This window comes from Ptychodera flava, chromosome 18 (genome assembly GCF_041260155.1).
Source record: "Ptychodera flava strain L36383 chromosome 18, AS_Pfla_20210202, whole genome shotgun sequence".
In the NCBI taxonomy this organism is placed as follows: Eukaryota; Metazoa; Hemichordata; class Enteropneusta; family Ptychoderidae; genus Ptychodera; species Ptychodera flava.
Window position 1 is genome coordinate 518,036 of NC_091945.1, and position 21,111 is coordinate 539,146.

Consider the following 21,111-nt stretch of genomic DNA (forward strand, 5'->3'; position numbering starts at 1 on the left):
ACTCATAAATAATTGATGGTAAAACAAGAGTGTTACACTCAGTACCGGTATGATATTCCATAGCTTTCTTTGTATGCAAAAGTTTATGGTTATTTAAAACTTTATATGTATGAGTTGATTGTTGATTGCATTAACTCATAGACAATTTTCATGCCAACGTTTTCAATTTTTCCATTACTAGTAAAAATACAGACAACATCACAGAAGTCATACAAAACTTTTATTATTTCCCCTATCTCCAAAGTTGTAAATTGTCATTGTCACCATTCAGTAAAACCTGATTATTTCCAGGAGGTGTTCGAAATTGTTAGAAAAGATAACAAAATTAACAAATTTTCTCTTATGAAAGGGTAAAAATTGCAAAGAGTCACTGAACCAAGACATAAAACATTACAGAGCAAAAAGGTGTATTTGAAACTGAATATTACTCCGAATCAAGTTCTATTACATCCCTTACGTAAAGAAAAATGGCTGGTTGACGCGACGGCAACTGTGTACAGCCTCATATTTACTTGAAGAGCGTTGCCCAGTTTTTTATTATCAAACGTTCATTTTATTGTGTTCTTGCTCGAGTATGGGTTCACGAAGTAGTGCAGGTACTTCAAGCGAGGATAGAGAAGAGGAAACTGGCGAAAATGAGCACGATCTGGCAACAGTGCTGGCCTACTTGCTTCGCAGGTAGGCAAATATGTACAAACTGTGTATACTGTATGCATCTATGCGTGGTCCTGCGGTCTAGCGTCTGCAGAGAACATGATTCTGTCTTAGATCCCGCATAGCTTACTAGTTCATGTATTTTTCACTCAGATAATATTAGGCTAGTGAGCCAGGGTGGATTATGTTACAGGAAAGTGAAAACAGTGGATCCGAATAGTCTTTCAATGATGTTTGGCTTTTCCAATCTCATCGTTACGTAAAGTTTACACCATCAGCATCAGTGGACTAGGATGGTTGGATCATGGAGGTACCTCCATGGTTGGATGAAACCAGATGCAGATGTACTTATACTTTGAAGGCGCAACCGTAGACCCTCGAGTTTTCTCTCGGGTCTGTATCGCGCAACATTGTACATGATACAGACAGTGTCGATGTGTCGTCGAAAATCGTATTTGTAAACAGGGTTTGCTTTCTGACGAAGAAATCTTTTAACATTAGAGCCCTAGCCCCTACCACTCCCTTTGCTGGTTGTGTTGGGGGAGTGGGGCAACAACACAACCAGCAAGAGAGTGGTAGGGCTACGGATCCGCAGCAAGGTGTTGCCTAGGCTTTGGATTTTCACTTATGAAATATATCTGACATTATAAGATGCTATCTTACCTCTGGATGAGGTGGCTGCGCGTCTGTCTTTACAATCGTACTAGGCGCTATATTCTCCCCACCCTGCACCACACACTGCCATGGCCCAAACAATATTGAAAACCCAGTGAGCGCACTGCACTCTTGATGTGCACCAGCTGCAACTCTGATAGTAAAACTGGCTTAAACTGGAGCAGCAACGATTACAAATAAGAACTGAATTACAAAATATGAAAAATACTTTCCTGTAGTCTTTGGAGGTGTAATGGAGAGCTATTCTTCCTACCTCCATGGTTAGTCGAACTGCGCTGAACTACTCACTGAACAGCAAGGCACGCTATACTAGACCAGAAGGGGGATTCTCTCCCGTTCGGGAGAAAATTCCCCTTTTGATCTAGTGTGCCTTGCTGCTGAAGTACTCAACTTTGAGTCTTCAGCAGTGCAATTCACTGAATCAATCACCAGGTTTTTCTATGGTGTTGAAAAGTGAAGGGCATTAAGTGTCCAAGTGTAAAAACAGCCTACCCCAAATTCTGCTGATAGATCCAGGGTTCAAACTATTGATAATAGCAAAGGATATTTGCCCCACAGTGGAGCAAATAACGACTGAAAAATATTGTATTAAAAATTTGCTCTGCCATGGGGCATATGACTGAAAAAATGGTAATTCACCTTGACTTCCACGGTACATTTGACATACTTACATGTTCTTTTGCATATAAATGAGAAAAGTTTGATGAGTATGACATATCATAGTTACTTTTTGTCATGCTGGAATTTTGATGAATATGACATCTCATAATTAATTAATTTGCATATTTATAAATGACCCACTGTATCCAGTGCAATTATTGTGGTCATCCAACTTCCTCTCATATATGGAACACTCTATGCTAATACTTTGACACACCCTTCTCTGATAGTGGTCAGATTCGACTGAGTCAGGCTGAAGACACAGGGATTGAGTTTATCCACACTGGGTCAGATAGTGATGAAGACTTCATAGAGTGTAATCCAGAAGGTATGTTTTCTCTTTCTAGACCATTTAAAATGGTTTTTCTTCTTTCTCTTTTATTCCTTTTGTCCTCCATCGGTTACCATGGTACTTGTATCTGATCATGCTGATTGATTGATGTTGGTTGCCATGGCTCTGTTATCAGACTCAATTTAGCAACTTGTAGACTAATGTGTGGAGACTCTGATACAGACAGTGAAGGTATGTATGAACTGAGCTACTGCAAGCTCTCAATAAAGAAATCAAAGTGTAAAAGTTTTCATTGGTCATCACATTTCACAACTGGTTAGACAAGCATGCAAATTAGTAGATCGATCATTGTTACACAAATCCAGCTGATGGTCCAAAACCTCGACATTCTTTGTGGGCCGATGCCATCGCTGTTAGTCAAACCTAATAAAAAATGTGTTTCCAGTAAAATGCCTCCAAAAATTCGGGCAGATAGTTCAGAGGAAATTTTCTCAGTTTTCATTTTTTTGTGAGACCCATTAAGATACATAGAATTTAGAGAATTTCCTGGGTATACTTGAAAATGTGCAAAAGTACCAGGGCGGGGGGTTTCTTAGGGTACTGGTATGTTGGCGTACCGGAAACATATTTTTTATTTGGCCTCTATGAGATCTTTCTGTCTGTCCATACTTTCATCTTTGGACTTAATTTCAGTTTTAGGAAATAAACTCCATTCAATATATATAGCTGTCTTGGTAGTACATGTTGAAAGACATCTCCATTTGGGAAGAAAACTATCAAAGTTCACCTTTGAAAGCCTAGTGTCAATCTTTTTAACAGATTAAAGGAAAAACTCAACAATCTTTCAAATCATTTCATTATCTCTTCCTCAACTATGCCACTAACGTGAATTGTACAAACCCTGTGTTGTGCCAAAAGGTCAAAGTTCATACCCCGTTGTGCCAAAAGGTCAAAGTTCATACCCTGTATTGTGCCAAATGGTCAAAGTTCATTTATCTTATCATACGGCACAAGACCACTAATTCACTTCCAGGTTCATTACCCACGAAGATAGTTCTGAAAAATAGTGCAGACCTTGAAGGTTTGATACCTGCATGGATGCTTGTTTAGTTTGAACTTTAATGTCAAGAATTTTTGTAAAGATATTTTTCTGCCTGAATCAAAATGCAGACTGTTGTGAATAATGGCTGAAGCATTCAGTGGTAATATGAGGAGTTCCAGGGGCCATAGAAATCATAACAATAAGCCTGAATTTTGTCAAAAACACCACTGAGGGCGCTATTTTCATCGCTATCTCAAAATTTCCGTGGACTTGCCCACACGAAAAATTCATCAGTAGTCAAGCTGACATTGATCTAACACCTGTTAAGAGGATTCATGCCAATGAATGTTTTAAAATAGGGAAATCGAGCTCAACGCTACTGTGGTGGCCTATGGGAAATTAATTAGTGGTCTTGTGCCATACGATAGGCTTCCTTAGACCATGGACATTGTCTGTAAATCTTTGAACAGTAACACTGAAATTGTTTGTCCAGTGGTTATACTGGTTGCATTCTCAAAACCATACAAATATAGTACCTCTAGATGACTCGTATATCTTACAATTATGTTAATGAAGTGCAATTTTTGTTTTATAGTTGACTTGAATCCAGACACAAGCAAAATTGATGTAAGTTAACGTAAAAACTTCTTAACCTAGTAGTTTTTTGAAGTGGCTTCATAATTCATTGATGTAGATTGTGTGGCTTAAGACTTCAGTGGCCTCATTGATATCAATTATTTGGCGTTAGACACAAAATGAGTGACCACAAAAACCCTAGTGATTTGACCAGAAAAAAATAATTACGATTTCAAACTGTCACATTATTAGAAAATGAACAAAGCCAAAATACTTTTAGTGGTCAAATAATTAGGGATTTCAACTTTTTTGACAGTGATATCTTGGATGATTGAAACATACATTGTATGCAATTATTTCATAATCATTAAACATTTTATGTCAAATTTCAATAGTTCAATGTTTGTGCGTGAATGTTTCTTCATTACCTGTATTGTTAATAGAATCGACGGAAAGAAAACTGTACTGTTGATAGAATTGATTAGAAGAAATACATGTAGGGCTGTAACAATTCAGCTATACATGTACATGAAGGTGTATTAAACTACCGTAATTGTATTAATTTCGTTTGTAAATTCTAATGTCTATCTTTAACAGGGCAATTCGTGTGGTGAAAAATAAATGTCATCATTTTGAGGTCAAAGTAAATACTTGACAGTGAAACACAAAGTGTCTGTCTTATCCTGTATGGAAGCAGTGTAACATTTGTAACAAAGCCATTCATTTTATCACTCAGGCAAGTGAGTTAAGACAAGAGATTCTTCAACACTGCAGAAATGGATACTGTGGAAAGACATTGCCTTGGTTTATACCAAGTATGCTGAAACAGGTAACAACATGTTTGAATATCATTAAATAAATTTATGTACAGCAATATTCTCTTCAATTTTATTTCTGTTTGGATTGACTATTTCATTTTTATTGTTTGTAGGTTTGTCGTGTATCACTAGAACATGTTTCTGACATTTGATGTTTTGTCTAATACGCCTGGCATTTCTGGTTTGTTACAGCGTGAAATTGGTTGCTGTCGAAATGATGGTAGATTTGCATCATCTGATTGTTCAGTTATTTCATCATGGTAAGCAGTCTGCAGTTTGTCCGAAGTATTAGCACATTAACCCTTTGCACCCTGACCTCCTGGTGACCTATGACATCAAATGGACATTTTTTTCTGAGCCGGGTTTAAAAGGGTTAATGAAAGTAATGGAGTAAATTTGAGAATTTCCTTTAGCCATTCCCATACCGATGCCTGATTGTTCAGATTTTTCATCATGATAAGCAGTTTGCCTCCAGTATTAGAACATTTATGAATATACTTGAGTGAATTTGAGAATTTATTTTAGCCATTCCTATAGCAGTGCATGAACATATATCATTTTCTCAAATCAAAGAAAACTTTAGTGAATTGTCAATCTGGATTGCAGGGTTCTCTGATGGTATGTTTACTGCAAGAAATCCTTTTTGTACAGAGAGATCATGTTTTAGACTGTCACAGCAATGAAACTAAGTCCCTTTATACTGTCAATCAGGAAATGTGTCAGTGGCAGTGTTGCTGATACAGTTCTGTTTCTTGAACACAAACAAATTGGTAAAATCACAAGTTGCAACACTTCTGCTGGGTCATATGTTCAAGTGTGTTCCTTACTTCGATCTACTCATACTGTTCTTGGAAAAAACATTAAAGTTTAAAGTTTAGGGTTTAAAGTTTGTTCAATTTAAAGCCCCTGTAGCTGTAACTCTTGAAATTTGTCGACTTGGAAAAGGCTTTCTATTTTCTCTGGTTTTCTTTAAATTCTACAGGTTTAAGGATATAGTCTTTTACCACTGAAAAATTGGACAATTTAAATTTTAACTGTCATTTGATTTCCCATCATTTTTAGCTCCTCAGTTATATATACTGAGGAGCTATTAGAATTGAAAACCAGTGTGGCGGCGTCAATTTTTACTTCCTTCTGTCAAACCAGTATGGCAGCGTCAACTTTTACTTCCTTCTGTCAAGATTTGGCCAATTAACTTCCGTCTGTGTGTCCATGTGTCATGTGATAAACTGGTGCATGTTGCAGCCAATTACAGTGAAATTCAATATAGCTGCAAAACTTCATTAGCCAAGGTGTTGTTTTAATCAATGTGTATCAGCGATTTTAGGACATTGACCCACTGGACTTAATGTGGTCTTATTTACATCTTTAATGAGCTACACCTCTCAGTTACACGTCACACCAGGGCCACTCCACTGTAAGCCAGACAGGGAAACATAAACAAATCACCACACTTTGCAATGTCATGTATGTTTCTTTTTTATTCGTGATGAACAAGTGAATGTGAAAGTTCAGGAAGGTTTTGAAATTTTCACTTGTCCAGTCTCAGTGAACCTACATGTTAAACAATTTTGGGAGTTCCTGATTGGACACAATGATAAGTTTTCTGTTGCTAACAACGGTCTAATCATTGCAATCCTTGTTCTTACAAATGAATAGAATGATGAAATACTGTGAGGGTACAGTATACCTCAAAAACAGAATGAAAGAGAACGTACTGGTGCTGTTACAACTTTAAAAATACCTCAAAGCTAAAAATAGAAATAATAGTGAAACAATTTGTCTATTAGTAAATGGTATAAAGAAGATGAGCTACAAGTAACAGAACACATCATATTAATCATGTTTGCGGGTGTTTCAGTGAAAAGGATGCCTTGTAACAAACAGTATTTCTTTTTTACGTTTATGTAATTAGAATCGCTATGTTGAAAAGGTTCTTGCACCATTGAGTCCGATCAGGAACTCCACAAATACATTTACAAATGTATTTTGAACATGTAAGTTTTATATGATGATGCTGGTCTAGCCAGTCAATTCCCAAAGCTACTGAACTTTCATGCTCACTTGTTCATCACCAATAAAAAAAGAAAGATACATGACAATGCAAAGTGTGGTGATTCTTTTATGTTTCTGTCTGACATGCATGGATTGGCCCTGGTGTGTTGTGTAACTGAGAGCATATAGCTGATTAAAGATGTAAACAAGACCACATCAAGCCCTGCTGTGTTAATGTTGTATAAATGCACATCGATTAAAACAAACACCCTGGTTAATGAAGTTCTGCAGCTTGATCGAATTTCATTGTAACTGGCTGTCAACTTCAATGTGTTTTTGGTACATAGGGATAACTATGAGAGCAAAGTTTTTCGACAAAATGTCACATGACCAGCCACTTCCTGTACCTCATTAATTATGGACATACCTAATTCTGGGCTTAATAATAGAGCTAGAGGTCTGCTTTTTGGTATGTAGGGATAACTATGGGATACAATTTTTTTGACAAAATATCACGTGACCTTGATGACCTTTGACCTCAAATATACATATATGTCCATAACTCAGTAACCACAAGGGCTACACCCTTCATATTTGGTATGATGGGACACCTAACGATGACACATCCTGTACCTCATTAATTATGCACATATCTAATTCTGGGCAAACCAATAGAGCCGGAGGTCTGATTTTCGGTATATAGGGATAACTATGAGATACAATTTTTTTGACAAAATATTATGTGACCTGGATGACCTTTGACCTCAAGTATACATATATGTCCATAACTCAGTAACCGCAAGTGCTACACCCTTTATATTTGGTATGATGGGAGACCTTATGTTGCCATATCCTGTACCTCATTAATTATGCACATATTTAATTCTGGGCAAGCCAATAGAGCTAGAGGTCTGATTTTTGGTATATAGGGATAACTATGGGATACAATTTTTTTGACAATATGTCACATAACGTCGATGACCTTTGACGTCCATTTCACAAATACTACTGTAGCCTTTCATCTTTTTTGCATATTTATTTCTCTATTGCCCCTGTGCACCGAGATGTCTCGAAACCCGGTCATTGCTGATTTGCAGCTATATTTCATTCTGCTTTTAAAATACCAGCAAGTCAAGGTTTTCATTATAAACTATTACACACTGACAAATTAAACACTCTACAAACAAAATATATGAATTTATCAGTTGTCATCATTGATGAAATTGGCATGGTTGGTAACAGTTTATTCAATTTTATTAATCTCCGTCTTCAAGAAATCAAAGGAAATAAACAGATATTTGGTGGTGTGTCAATAGTTTCTGTAGGTGATATATTGCAACTCAAACCTGTCATGGATGGATAGATTTTTAAAGATTTATACCAGGGATATGGCCCTTTATCAATAAACCTCTGGAAAGAGTACTTTACAGAGCATGAACTGACAGATATGATGCAACAGAAAGATGATAAACATTTTGCAGAATTACTTAATCGTCTCATAGTTGGCCAATATACACATGAAGATATAAACCTACTTCAGCAAAAAGGCTGACGAATTTTCTGGTCAAGCAGATCAATGTGAAAATACAATTCACTTGTATACTACAAATGTAAATGTTGAAAAACACAATGAAGCAATTTTCACTAGAGTGCTGACAGAAATTATGGTGGCTCACCTGCATTCCAATGCAGCAAATGGCGCTTACTCACTTTACTAGTCGCCTGATAATAAACCGCCATGTCCTCCATCAGGACAGATTGGTGTCAATGTATGCAACTTATATTAGTGACCGAATCATGCCGTATATACAATTAAATGTATCTAACACAAATCTTGTGTATTCCATATCCCAACCCCATGCCTCCAAGTCAATTACTGCTTACCAACAACCAACTACTTCAACTGGCCTCACACTTGAGGAGCTTCAGTGTCCTTGACGCTATTTTTGAAAATTGGTAATATTACAAAGAAAACATAACATATGGTGTCCCAGTGGAAAATGTTCAGCACTATGTATTATATTGGACTACTCTGTTGTTTCTGTGAAGATTCCAATGCATATATGCTCTGCGTACTGTGTTTTTGCTTTATTTGCATGAGGGCGCCATTTTATGTGTGGGCAAACATTTATTATTTATCTTGCTCAAAATTGCTTAGTAGTCCCAGTGGACAGTTTATTTTACCTGTGTAAACACTCCTCAATGAGTCAATTCCCATGAACTTGTTTTAGTTTTGAAGTAAAATCACAAAAACTAATGCTAAAAGATACAGCTATTGGGCCTTTAAGTAGAAAGCTCTTGTTTGATAATTGTATCTGAAGATTTCAGATGTATTTAAAGATTAAAGAGATCATCTTCATATGTGCCACTAAACCCAATACACACTATATCTTTGTAACTTGCTGGCTTTCTCCCAAAACCATTGAAGCAGCCAGTTCTATTACTTTACAAGGATTGGAAGAATGACACACAACTACTAACCATGGCAATGTATCATAAAAAATTTAAATAATATTTCATTGATGTTTCAAGTACAAAAAGCTATCTTCTCAAATTATTGTCTCCTCCATTTGGCAACAAACTAAATTAACGCTATCATGCATTGTCTGTGTTTGTTGGTCTGTTCTATAGTTTCCTTCCAAACAAGATGCGTGTAGTAGCAGCTTACCAACACAAAGCTTTCTGTGGAAGCTATTCACAGGAAGGTAATGTCTTCCTATCTGCATGCCAAGATCAACGCATCAGATTATATGATACAAGCAAAGGACAGTTTAGATTGTTCAAAACCATTCATGCCAGGGACGTTGGATGGAGTATCCTGGATACAGCTTTCAGGTTAGTTTCTGTCATCTTGTTGATTTGAATCTAGTGACAACATAGCAATTGTGACAAGGCTTCACAAAATAGAATACATGAGTTCATGTTTTAATGTGCAATGTTTTAAATATGATAAGTTGTGTGAGAATTCTGATATCATAATTAGTTGTAGTTCTTCATCCAGCAGCTGCTTGTCAGACAATTACAAACTACGAGTTCAGGAATGGAACTCTATCTGATAGTAGTGCTGAATGTATTTTTATGCCAAGTACCTTACATGTAGAACACAGGTTTGAACTTGATCTACAATTTTTGATGAAGAACTGTGAGTGTCAATGATTCTTTCAATCACCTCTGATTTCATGTCTTTATAGAAGCTATCTTCAGTATTGTCACATCTTTCAATTAATGCAATAAAAACACCAATTTCTTACAGCCCTGACGGCAATTACATCATTTACTCCAGTTGGTCTGATTGCAGTAAGTATTTAGCAATGTTTTTATTCATATTGCTACAGCAATTTAGATCCAAATTACTGTGAGAATTCACTCATGTCAAAGGTACTTTGAGAATTTACCAATATCAAAAGTGTTGTTAAGGGCATGGGTTTACAATAGTCACATTTGCTCTTTGTCTTCATCTGAATAACGTCTGCAATGATTCAAGACAAATATTACATGAAAGGAATACTTTTCTGTTGCATATTCATGGAATTAATACTGTCTCCTAATTTGAAATCATTAAATTCTGATATATATGCCATGTTTTGAATTAGGATAGAAGAATTTCATTCATTCCGAGGACCCTGTGGATAATCTGTAATAATTCCAAAGTTTGAAATGGAAGTGTAAAATCACTGACTATACTGCTCATTTACCTTTCAAAAAACCAAGTTGTTGTAGCAAGAACTCTATGGTGTCTGTGCTCATTGGGGTTCATGTGTCTGTATATTTGTCTGGCTTTGTATATGATGACTGTGTGATGAAACTGTGTTGCATTCAATTCTAAAACATAATTGGTGCTCTTTGCGAAGTTTGGTATATGTATTGGTGTGCTTGGTCATTTAGATAGCCTGTAAAATTAGTATGGTAATTATAAAATTGACAGTAATGGAGATAAGGATGTGTTTAGTAGTAGCATACATGTACATTGCAGGATGTGTTTAGTAGTAGCATACATGTACATTGCAGGATGTGTTTAGTAGTAGCATACATGTACATTGCAGGATGTGTTTAGTAGTAGCATACATGTACATTGCAGGATGTGTTTAGTAGTAGCATACATGTACATTGCAGGATGTGTTTAGTAGTAGCATACATGTACATTGCAGGATGTGTTTAGTAGTAGCATACATGTACATTGCAGGATGTGTTTAGTAGTAGCATACATGTACATTGCAGGATGTGTTTAGTAGTAGCATACATGTACATTGCAGGATGTGTTTAGTAGTAGCATACATGTACATTGCAAAGAGTAAAGCAAAGTACATGTATTACCAGAGTTGTGAAAAAATTACAAAAGGGAACCCTTACTATCCTGTAGCATGCATGCTATACTGAAATCAGTCAATTTCTTTGATAACCCGAGTAAGTAATTATGATCAACAACAGTGCCATCAATAGTTGACATCTTAATACTTGCGTCTTTTTTAATCATACAATGTGCATCTGAGAGAAAGTTTCCTTGGTTTTGAATCATCTATCATGAACTATGTCTTCAATTGTAAGACCTTGGTACTTTTGGTAGACTTGCAATCAATATTGTCACACTGATTGGTTTTGTCTCTCTTTACAGTTCACATCTGTAATGTCTATGGAGACCATGATGTTCACAATGCATTAAACCTACAGCCTGGTGATTCACGTTTTTGTGCATTTTCAATTCAGTTTTCAAGTGACAATAAGGAAATATTAGCAGGGTAAGTCAGTGCTACAGTCACAATATAAGAAATATTAGCAGGGTAAGTCAGTGCTTTGGTCACACTATAAGAAATATTATCAGGGCTACTAGGTAAGTCATTGCTACAGTCACAATGAAAGATCAGTAAAATCAACTTTTATGGAACACAAGACGTAGTTAGATTCAGGAGCTTTATATTTTAAAAAATCAATTATTTAACTGAGCAAGAAATCTTTGACTGTTTATGTTTTGATGTATTCTTAATTTATAGATCTGAAATCACAACAGGCTATCAAAATCTACAAAATATTTGCATGTAATTGGACTGTAGAATTTGTCAATATTTTTGGGGGATCTAAAGCTGAAGGAGTATGCTAATTTACTTTGTTTTTCTTCATTAGTGCAAACGATGGCTGTTTATACATTTATGATAGAGAACGTAATGAGAGAACATTGAGGGTAAGTAAAAAACTCAACATACTTGACTCCTTGTCTCCTAGAATGTCCATTGCTGTGTCATTGAGATTCACACCTAAAGTTTTACAAACCAGTAACATTTACTGACTGGTAAGAATAATAACAAATTCTTGATGTAGATGGATGAAAGCAGCCAGGCTTTAAGTTTATCGATTTTATTTTGTCAAAAGATGATGTAGACATATCCAAGAAAAACAAATTTCACTCATGATGTCAGATATGAAGTTTATAGGTTGTGATGACATGTATTTTAGTTTATCAATGTACGCCCTGTTCATCACATTCATTAGCTGTGCATTATTTCTTACCATCACCCTGAATTGTGTCATTGATCAGCAAAGAGAGCATGAATTGTGTACTAATTGATCAGCTAGAGACCATGAATTGTGTTCTAATTGATCAACAAAGAGACCATGAATTGTGTACTCATTGATCAGCAAAGAGACCATGAATTGTGTCATTTATCAGCAAAGAGACCATGAATTGTGTACTAATTGATCAACAAAGAGACCATGATGAATTGTGTACTAATTGATCAGCTAGAGACCATGAATTGTGTACTAATTGATCAGCAAAGAGACCATGAATTGTGTACTAATTGATCAACAAAGAGACCATGAATTGTGTACTCATTGATCAGCAAAGAGACCATGAATTGTGTACTAATTGATCAGCTAGAGACCATGAATTGTGTACTAATTGATCAACAAAGAGACCATGAATTGTGTACTCATTGATCAGCAAAGAGCCCATGAATTGTGTACTAATTGATCAGCAAAGAGACCATGAATTGTGTACTAATTGATCAGTTAAGAGACCATGAATTGTGTACTCATTGATCAACAAGAGACCATGAATTGTGTACTAATTGATCAACAAAGAGCCCATGAATTGTGTACTAATTGATCAACAAAGAGACCATGAATTGTGTATTCATTGATCAGCAAAGAGAGCATGAATTGTGTACTAATTGATCAGCTAGAGACCATGAAATGTGTTCTATTGATCAACAAAGAGACCATGAATTGTGTACTCATTGATCAACAAAGAGACCATGAATTGTGTATTCATTGATCAGCAAAGAGAGCATGAATTGTGTACTCATTGATCAGCAAAGAGACCATGAATTGTGTGTGTACTCATTGATCAACAAAGAGACCATGAATTGTGTACTCATTGATATATTGAACTTCATGTTAGTATATAATGGAATAGTCTTTTTCAGAATTGTTGGTTTCTGACTTTATACACAGTAAATGAAAACACAGAGATATGCACAAGAGGACTTATTGAAAGAAACTAATTGCATTGTTTGTAATGGACCATTCCATAGCTTGCAGCCGTAACAGCTACACTTCAGTTGATGAAAGTAGGAGGGTTTGTAGAATTTAATAGGCTGGAGTATTTCATCACTAGGCACAACATATTGGTATTTTGGTTGCAGGATCGAAATCACAATAGAGCAATCAATCTCCAGGAATTTCTTGTGGAGACCAAGTCTAACAACAAACACAATGGTATGAAACAGCTAACAGATGGCCATAGACCAATCATAGACACACAAAGATGATTTGAATGTTTGGATTGTTATTTCCAGATTGACTCCCATGAAGACGATATTAATGCTGTTTCCTTTGCTGACAGTGGGTCACAGATTCTTTACTCAGGAGGTGATGATGGTCTTTGTAAAGTCTGGGACAGACGTACGCTGCAAGAAGCAAACCCTCAACCAGTGGGTATGTTTGCTGGCCATACTGACGGTATTACTTACATTGACTCAAAGGTGAGATAAACTCAGTGTTTCTACAATTGCTACAAAACTTCAAATCAATGAGCCACTTTTTGTCATTTTGCATAGTATATATTCTGTACATATACCGGAATGTATTAATTCCTACTTTTCATTGTGTTGTATTCGCCATTGCTCAACAAACACACATGTTAATTATTATGACCAGCCTATGTGCCTCACATCATGTGTTTATGACAAGCCTATGTACCTCACATCATGTGTTTATGACCGGCCTATGTGCCACAGATCATGTGTTTTATGACAACCTATGTACCTCATATCATGTGTTTATGACCAGCCTATGTACCTCACATCATGTGTTTATGACCAGCCTATGTACCTCACATCATGTGTTTATGACCGGCCTATGTGCCACAGATCATGTGTTTTATGACAACCTATGTACCTCATATCATGTGTTTATGACCAGCCTATGTACCTCACATCATGTGTTTATGACCAGCCTATGTACCTCACATCATGTGTTTATGACCGGCCTATGTGCCACAGATCATGTGTTTTATGACAAACCTATGTACCTCACATCATGTGTTTATGACCAGCCTACAGTATGTGCTTTACATCAAGAACCAAACTGTTTGCCAGAAGGAGATTGAGACTTGGGATCTGATGATGTGGGAGTGTTACTTGAATTCTGTGAACTGTTGTCATTTGATTTTCTACTGTCCTTTGAGAAATTCTTGGATGAAAAAGAGAAGTTAAATTTCCCTGCATTGTTTCTGTAGGAAAAGGACTGGGATGGTTTGCTGGCAAAGTTTCAAAATGAAGATTTGTGGGTCAATGAATAATCATCAGCCAAACATGCAGCAGCCTCCAATGAATCAGCCTTTTGTTCATTGATAAATGTCTTTATGTCACTCCGAATGCACCTTTTAAATTCCTCAATCAATATAAGTTGACGTAATTTCTCATGATCTTCACAGACTTCTCAGAAGAACACCAACGATCAAATAGTTGTTCTTTTGTTCGAGCAAAGTCAACATAAGTTTGATCCTTCGCTTTCTCACAATCCCTAAATTTCTGACCGTAAGCTTCAGGCACCAACTCATAACCCTTGAGTATTAATTCCTTCACAGAATCATAATCTGAAGCCTGCTCTACTGACAACTGAATATAAATTTCTCTGGCTTTACCCACCAAAGCACTTTGCAAAAGCATAGACCAGGACTTTCTAGGCCAATTCAGACTCTGAGCAATTTTCTCAAAATGAAGGAAATATTTATCAACATCCTTTTCTTGAAAGGGGGAACTAACCTGAAATGCTTAGTGATGTCAAAACTGTCTGAAGGGGAGAATTTTCCTGTATATCTACGTTCTAAACGTTTCATTTCTAATTGTAGTCGATGTTCTTCCAATTGTCTTTCCCTTTCTTTTTCCATTTGTAATTCCATTTTCTTATGTTCCAAATTTGCCTGTATTTCTAATTCCAATTTTCTGGGTTCAAAAGTAGACTCGGGCTCATAATCTTTCAAGGTGGATTCCTCAAATTGGCCTAAATTAACTAAATGATTTTTAGCTCCGCTGTCAGCGACGTGGAGCTTATCAAATAGGTTGATTTTCCGTCGTCGTCCGTCAACAATTGCCTTCTCCTCTGAAACCGCAAGTCCAATTGCTTTGAAATTTTATACGCAGTTCACTTGGGTGACCTCACTTAAGTTTGTCCAAATTGTGGTGATATTTGCATATTTGTATTTTTGGGGCATTTTCTGCTGTTTTTGGTAAAAAAATCTTCTTCTCTGAAACCGCTTGTCTGATTGCTTTTAAATTTAATATGCAATTTACTTAGGGTGACTACAGTCAGATTTGTTCAAATCGTGGTGAAATTTGCATATTTGTATTTTTAAGGCAATTTTTGTCATTTTTGGTAAAAAAATCTTTAAAAATCTTCTTCTTCAAAACTACAAGTCAGATAGCTTTGATATTTGGTACATATGTCCCTAGGGATGATCTATTTCAGATTTGTTCAAATTGTGCAGAAATATGCAAATTTGCATTTTTAAGACAATTTTTGCCATTTTTGGTCAAAAATGTTTTTTTCAAAAAGTACTGGTCTGATAGTTTTGAAATTTGGTATACAGGTTTCTATAGATGAACTTAGTAATATATATTGAATTTCTGTTGAAATCTGTAATTTTGTATTTTGGGGGCAATTTTTGCCATTTTTGGTCAAAAAATGTGTATTTCCAAAACTGCTCATCTGATAGCTTTGAAATTTGGTATACAGGTTCCTACAGATAAACTTAATGATATTTATTGAAATTATGATGAAATCTGCAATTTTGTAATTTTGGGTTAATTTTTTCCATTTTTGGTCAAAAAATGTGTATTTCCAAAACTACTCATCTGATAGCTTTGCAATTTGGTATACAGGTTCCTACAGATCACCTTAATGATATTTATTGAAATTATGATGAAATCAGTAATTTTGTAATTTTGGGGCAATTTTTGCCATTTTTGGTCAAAAAGTGTGTTTCTCAAAAAGTACTGTTCTGATAGCTTTGAAATTTGGTATACAGGTTTCTACAGATGAGCTAAGTAATATATATTGAATTTCTGATGAAATCTGTAATTTTGTATTTTTGGGGCAATGTTGCCATTTTTGGTCAGAAAATTTCATTCTCAAAAAACTACTCATCGGACAGCTTTGGTTGACATGTTCTTAGGGATGATCTGATGTGATATATTCAAAGTATGATGAAATTGTGTATTTTTGCAGCTTATTTTAGCCACTTTTTTCTGGCCATTGCATTGAGCTATCAAAGATTTCCACCTTCTTCATCAACATGTGTCAAAAATAGTTACGCTCTACATAAACACAGCGGAGCTATATCGGCCGCTAGGTCGCTTGTTATTATTATTATTATTACTTTATTTCAGACTTTCAAAAACGTCCATAAGAAAGAAAAGAGTAAAAAACAATAGATAAAAACGTTCATGACAAGACATCAGACAAAAAAATAAAACTCAATTAATATAAAATAATTGCCCAATGGGCTTGAAGTCCATTAAAGCGCATGTCACTTGCAAGAAGTGGATAAATCAAAACATTTTTAGCTCATATTTGGTTTTATATATAATACCAAAAAGAGCTTATATGATGAGTCTGAGTGGCGTCTGTGTCTGTATATTTGTGGGTATGTGCGGATGTATGTCCGTCACACGCAAAGGCTCCCATAGCGCCAAAGCTACTGTCTCAGTATTTGGTGTACAGGTAGATGTAGGGGTTGAGATGTGAATTTGTTCAAATGAACACGTCAGTGTCAAAAATGTGCAAATGAGGTAAGAAAAAGCGAAATTCTGAAACAGGCTTGAAACAGGCCAATTCCACTGATTTGAGTCATTTCCTGTCATTGTTTATGAACTGTTACATATTAACAGACCTGCTCAAACCATAGACAGTAGAGGGGAGGAAGACCGTCAGTAGAGGGGAGGAAGACAGTCTATGGTCAAACTAAGGGGGGCTAGCTGCCTTTCTGCTATGCATGTTGCTAAAGTTGACCTCCAGTACCTAAAGTTTCGGACCTTAATTACTTTTGTCATTCTTGTTTTTCTGGTTTAAATATTTCTTGTTGTTTTTCTGGTTGTACTGTGCAGAAATCATTGTCATAACACCAACGTAGAATTTTCCTGCACTGAACAGATAGAAACAACATTTATTGTTGATCTTTGGTACCCATACTGGTATATACCAATTCTGATCAAATTTGAGCGACACCGTATAATTGCGGTATTTTTACTTCTTTGCTAACGAGCACTAAAGTTGTACACTGTTCTTCTCCTTAAAACTGAGAAACAGTTTACTGAATGGTGATCAAACACCTTTGAGGCACTAGTGTATCGTGGATAGCCAAACAATCTACGAAATGCATTGTTGTGACACACAATGATACTACGAATGGCGCTTGCATTAAAATCGGACCATAAGTAATAACAGTAAATGTTATTACAAAAAGCATTAAAAAGGCGATATTTAACATCAACCGAACAGGAGTAAAACTTTCTGAGAAGCGTATTAGCCCTGCCAAACAGAGCTCTATGTTGCCTTAGAATGTCGTCGTCGTCACGTAATTCACATGTGAAAATACTAGTATGGCCTAGGTAAACAAACTTTGGAACAAATTCAAGAGAAACATCACACATCTTGACTGGAGGAACAGTCAAAAGCTTGGTCGATGATTTAAAATGGATACACTTGGATTTTCGTGGATTATATTTAATATTGTACTGTATTTCCCTCTTGCGCATAGGGCTTTTAACTTCTACTTTAAGAAAATTGGGCAGTGTAACTAGCTTGTCTTTTCTGAGGGAATCAAATGCGTCCTGATCAAGGTCCTCCATTTCGTCAGGTTTGAATTCTGCCATGATTAAATGTCACTGAGTTCACAATATACAGTAGTTTGGTAAAGGCTGGCAAAATGTTGTCAAATGGCTCAAAATGTTGGTAACCCAGACAAGCCCCCAATTTTGTTACGTGAGAGAAAACATACAAAAGGTGAACTCAGCAGTTTCCTTTTAAAACGAAATTTATTACGAAAAAAAAATAGAATTAATCTCTAAGTCAAGGGATAGAATACAAACTAAAAGTGTACAGGCTACTTATCTCAGCTGGGACGACAAAGCTCCAGTCTCAAAGTTGTACCAGTCAGTCGAATGAATGAACAGTCCTTTGGCTTGCAGGCTTGAAGTTGCACTTAGTCGACAGTAAAAATCCAGCATGGCAGTGAAGGTCTTGAAAAGTCTTGAAATTAATGCTACTGGAGTTTCTAAAGTTTTGAAGGAACACGCAAGAGACACAATCCCAAATGTCTGACTGCAAGCTGTGCTGCTCCCCTATTTATACTCATGTGGTTATACAAGAGCATGTAAGAATAATGTAGAACTTTTATTGACATGCTAATTACTGCTCTAAAATTATCTCCCTCACACGACTTATTAAATTTCCAGAACATTCCAAACATAACTAATTGAATTCAAGGTTGTGAGGTTGTGAAGGAGAGTGACCTTGGGCATGTTCTAGACTAATTAAACTCAGCTCATGAGTGAGGGGGAAAATGACCTACATAACAGCCTAACATCATCTGTGTTTATGACTAACCTGTGTACCTCACATCATGTGTTTATGACCAGCCTATGTGCCACACATCGAGTTTATGACCAGCCTATGCGCCACACATCATGTGTTTATGACCAGCCTATGCGCCACACATCATGTGTTTATGACCAGCCTATGCGCCACACATCATGTGTTTATCCCAATACCATTGTGACATAGCACCAGTTAATTATTTTATCATGTTTGGTTGTCAGGAGATTCGGATGTAAGAATGGCAAAGGAAAGGGCAAAGTGAAAAACCCAGGCCTGGTCGGGCCTAGCCGGGCCTAGTCGGGCCCTCTAGGTTGGCGATCAAAAATTTAAAGCGAATTCATGTGCAGACAGCAGACCTTTCATGTAAAGAATGTATTAATGTAAAGAATGTATTTCGTGCAAGCCCATCTATAGACCTAGCCTCAATCTTATGTAATTCGTGACCACCTTTCATGTAATAATTGTTCGTGCACGATCGGTCCAAACTCCCGATGAAGTCCAATTGGCCATCCTGACGATATCCAGATCGTTATGTGTATTTCGTACGGACATACATTGAAATATGTATTAAATGTAAAGAATCAAATGTATTTCATGCTAGCCCAGCTGGACCCGACCCGACCTTAGAATGTATTTCGTGCAGACCTTTCATGTGATAAATGTAAAAAATGTTAAATCGGCAACTATTGGCCATAGCTCAAGAGAACGTCGGAATGTAGTATAAACTACACTTTTACAAACTACCCACTCAACAGAACGCCTGTGGTCCTGGGACATAGAACATGTTGAGCACACGTGAATCGTCACGATGCGAAGTCTGCTTGTACCCGGAAGAGAATTAATCAACCCTGCGCTTGCGGAGGCATGGCAGGTTGCGATCTATGCAAATTGCTAGTGGCTATTTCGCCGCACGAATTTCAATAAAACAAACAATAGCAAAAAGCGAAATCGAACCTGCACAAAGTATAATCTGTGTTCGGTGGCAAAAAAGTAATCATCAATCGAGGGTACGCAAAATGCTTGATTTTGGCAGCGATCCCTGGCGTCGCGACAGGGCCAGCTGAGGCACATTGTAGCTTCGTGAAACTCTGTCTCTGCGGGAATTTCCAACGTGTTTGAATTCACTTTAAATTTTAGATTGATAACCTAGAGGGCCCAACTAGGCATGGCTAGGCCCGACTTGGCCTGAGTTCTTCACTTTGCCCAAAGGAAAGTTCAGCAGTAGTCAGAGTGGTGTTTTGACAGGAGTTTGGTCTTTGCTGCTGTTTCTGAGCCCTATCATCTGGTGAAATAGTGAGCTGTGAGATAGAAGTAACAGAGGAATAGGAGAGATAAAGTAGATGCAAAAACAAATATAATTAAAGCTGCAAGCAGCATTGGCGGGGCCCAAGCTGTTGCCATGGTTGACAGTAATTGCACCAATTGCACCTGGCTGCCAAACTATGTGACCAATCCATATGCCTTTTGCAAACTTGATAGTACTTACTTATATGATGACATGTGTAAAATTTCAATTCAAATGGTCTGTTGGTTCTGGAGTTAAAGATTTTTATAGATTAAATCAAATTTTTTTTTAAAAATCCAATATGGGGCCAAGGTCATGTGACTGCTCACAATTTTATTTGCAAATTTGAAAGAACAGAGGACATGCTTGCTATACACCTAATTTCAAGTTGACCAGACCCCTAGGTCACCAGGCGAAGCCCTTTTCAGGTTTTGCGAAAATCCAATATGGCCGCCAGGTCATGTGACTAATTAGAAATTCAAGGGTTAGGTGCACCACCCGTTATTGGCACTCATTACTATGCCAAGTTTGAGATTATGGTATGAATTTCTTGTATGCTACACCTTGTATGCTACTTTGATACTTGTCATCAGTCATTATTGAGATAAAATTGAATCGTTATGTTGCAAAGATTTGTTGACATGATAACTGATTGCATTACATGTATGTATTGTGTGCATGCAGGGTGACAGCAGACATTTGATTTCAAACTCCAAGGATCAAACCATAAAACTCTGGGATTTGCGCAAGTTTTCAGGCTCAGATTGTGTAGAGTCTTGCAGACGTGCTGTAGCACAGCAACACTGGGATTACAGATGGCAACAAGTACCCAGGAGATGTGAGTTGGAAAGCATTTATGTTGAACTCTTTAATAAGTTTGAGATAGAGAACTAATTTAAGGGAGTGACAAGCACATCTCTATTGATGTGACTTTGAGACAGAGAACTAAATGTTGTAGAGTGATAGGCACATCTCTATTGATGTGACTTTGAGACAGAGAACTAAATGTTGTAGAGTGATA

The 21,111-nt window shown here is 36.7% G+C and overlaps 1 protein-coding gene across 2 annotated transcripts in view; it reads left to right on the forward strand.

Moving 5' to 3' along the window:
* Nucleotides 1–452: 452 nt before the first annotated feature.
* The window catches only part of LOC139117945 (DDB1- and CUL4-associated factor 11-like), a 28,530-nt gene continuing 7,871 nt past the window's right edge, over nt 453–21,111 (forward strand). The window contains exons 1-11 of one of the 2 annotated variants that reach the window (XR_011548605.1): nt 453–678; nt 2,220–2,317; nt 3,919–3,950; nt 4,636–4,728; nt 4,910–4,977; nt 9,344–9,547; nt 9,966–10,009; nt 11,325–11,448; nt 11,831–11,888; nt 13,504–13,689; nt 20,775–20,928. Coding sequence is in view for 1 of the 2 variants with exons in the window: in XM_070681188.1 (XP_070537289.1) it covers nt 575–678; nt 2,220–2,317; nt 3,919–3,950; nt 4,636–4,728; nt 4,910–4,977; nt 9,344–9,547; nt 9,966–10,009; nt 11,325–11,448; nt 11,831–11,888; nt 13,504–13,689; nt 20,775–20,928 (1,165 nt within the window). In the remaining variant the exon portion in view is untranslated. The remainder of the gene's footprint in view (nt 679–2,219; nt 2,318–3,918; nt 3,951–4,635; nt 4,729–4,909; nt 4,978–9,343; nt 9,548–9,965; nt 10,010–11,324; nt 11,449–11,830; nt 11,889–13,503; nt 13,690–20,774; nt 20,929–21,111) is intronic. The other variant, XM_070681188.1, reaches the window with a different exon arrangement.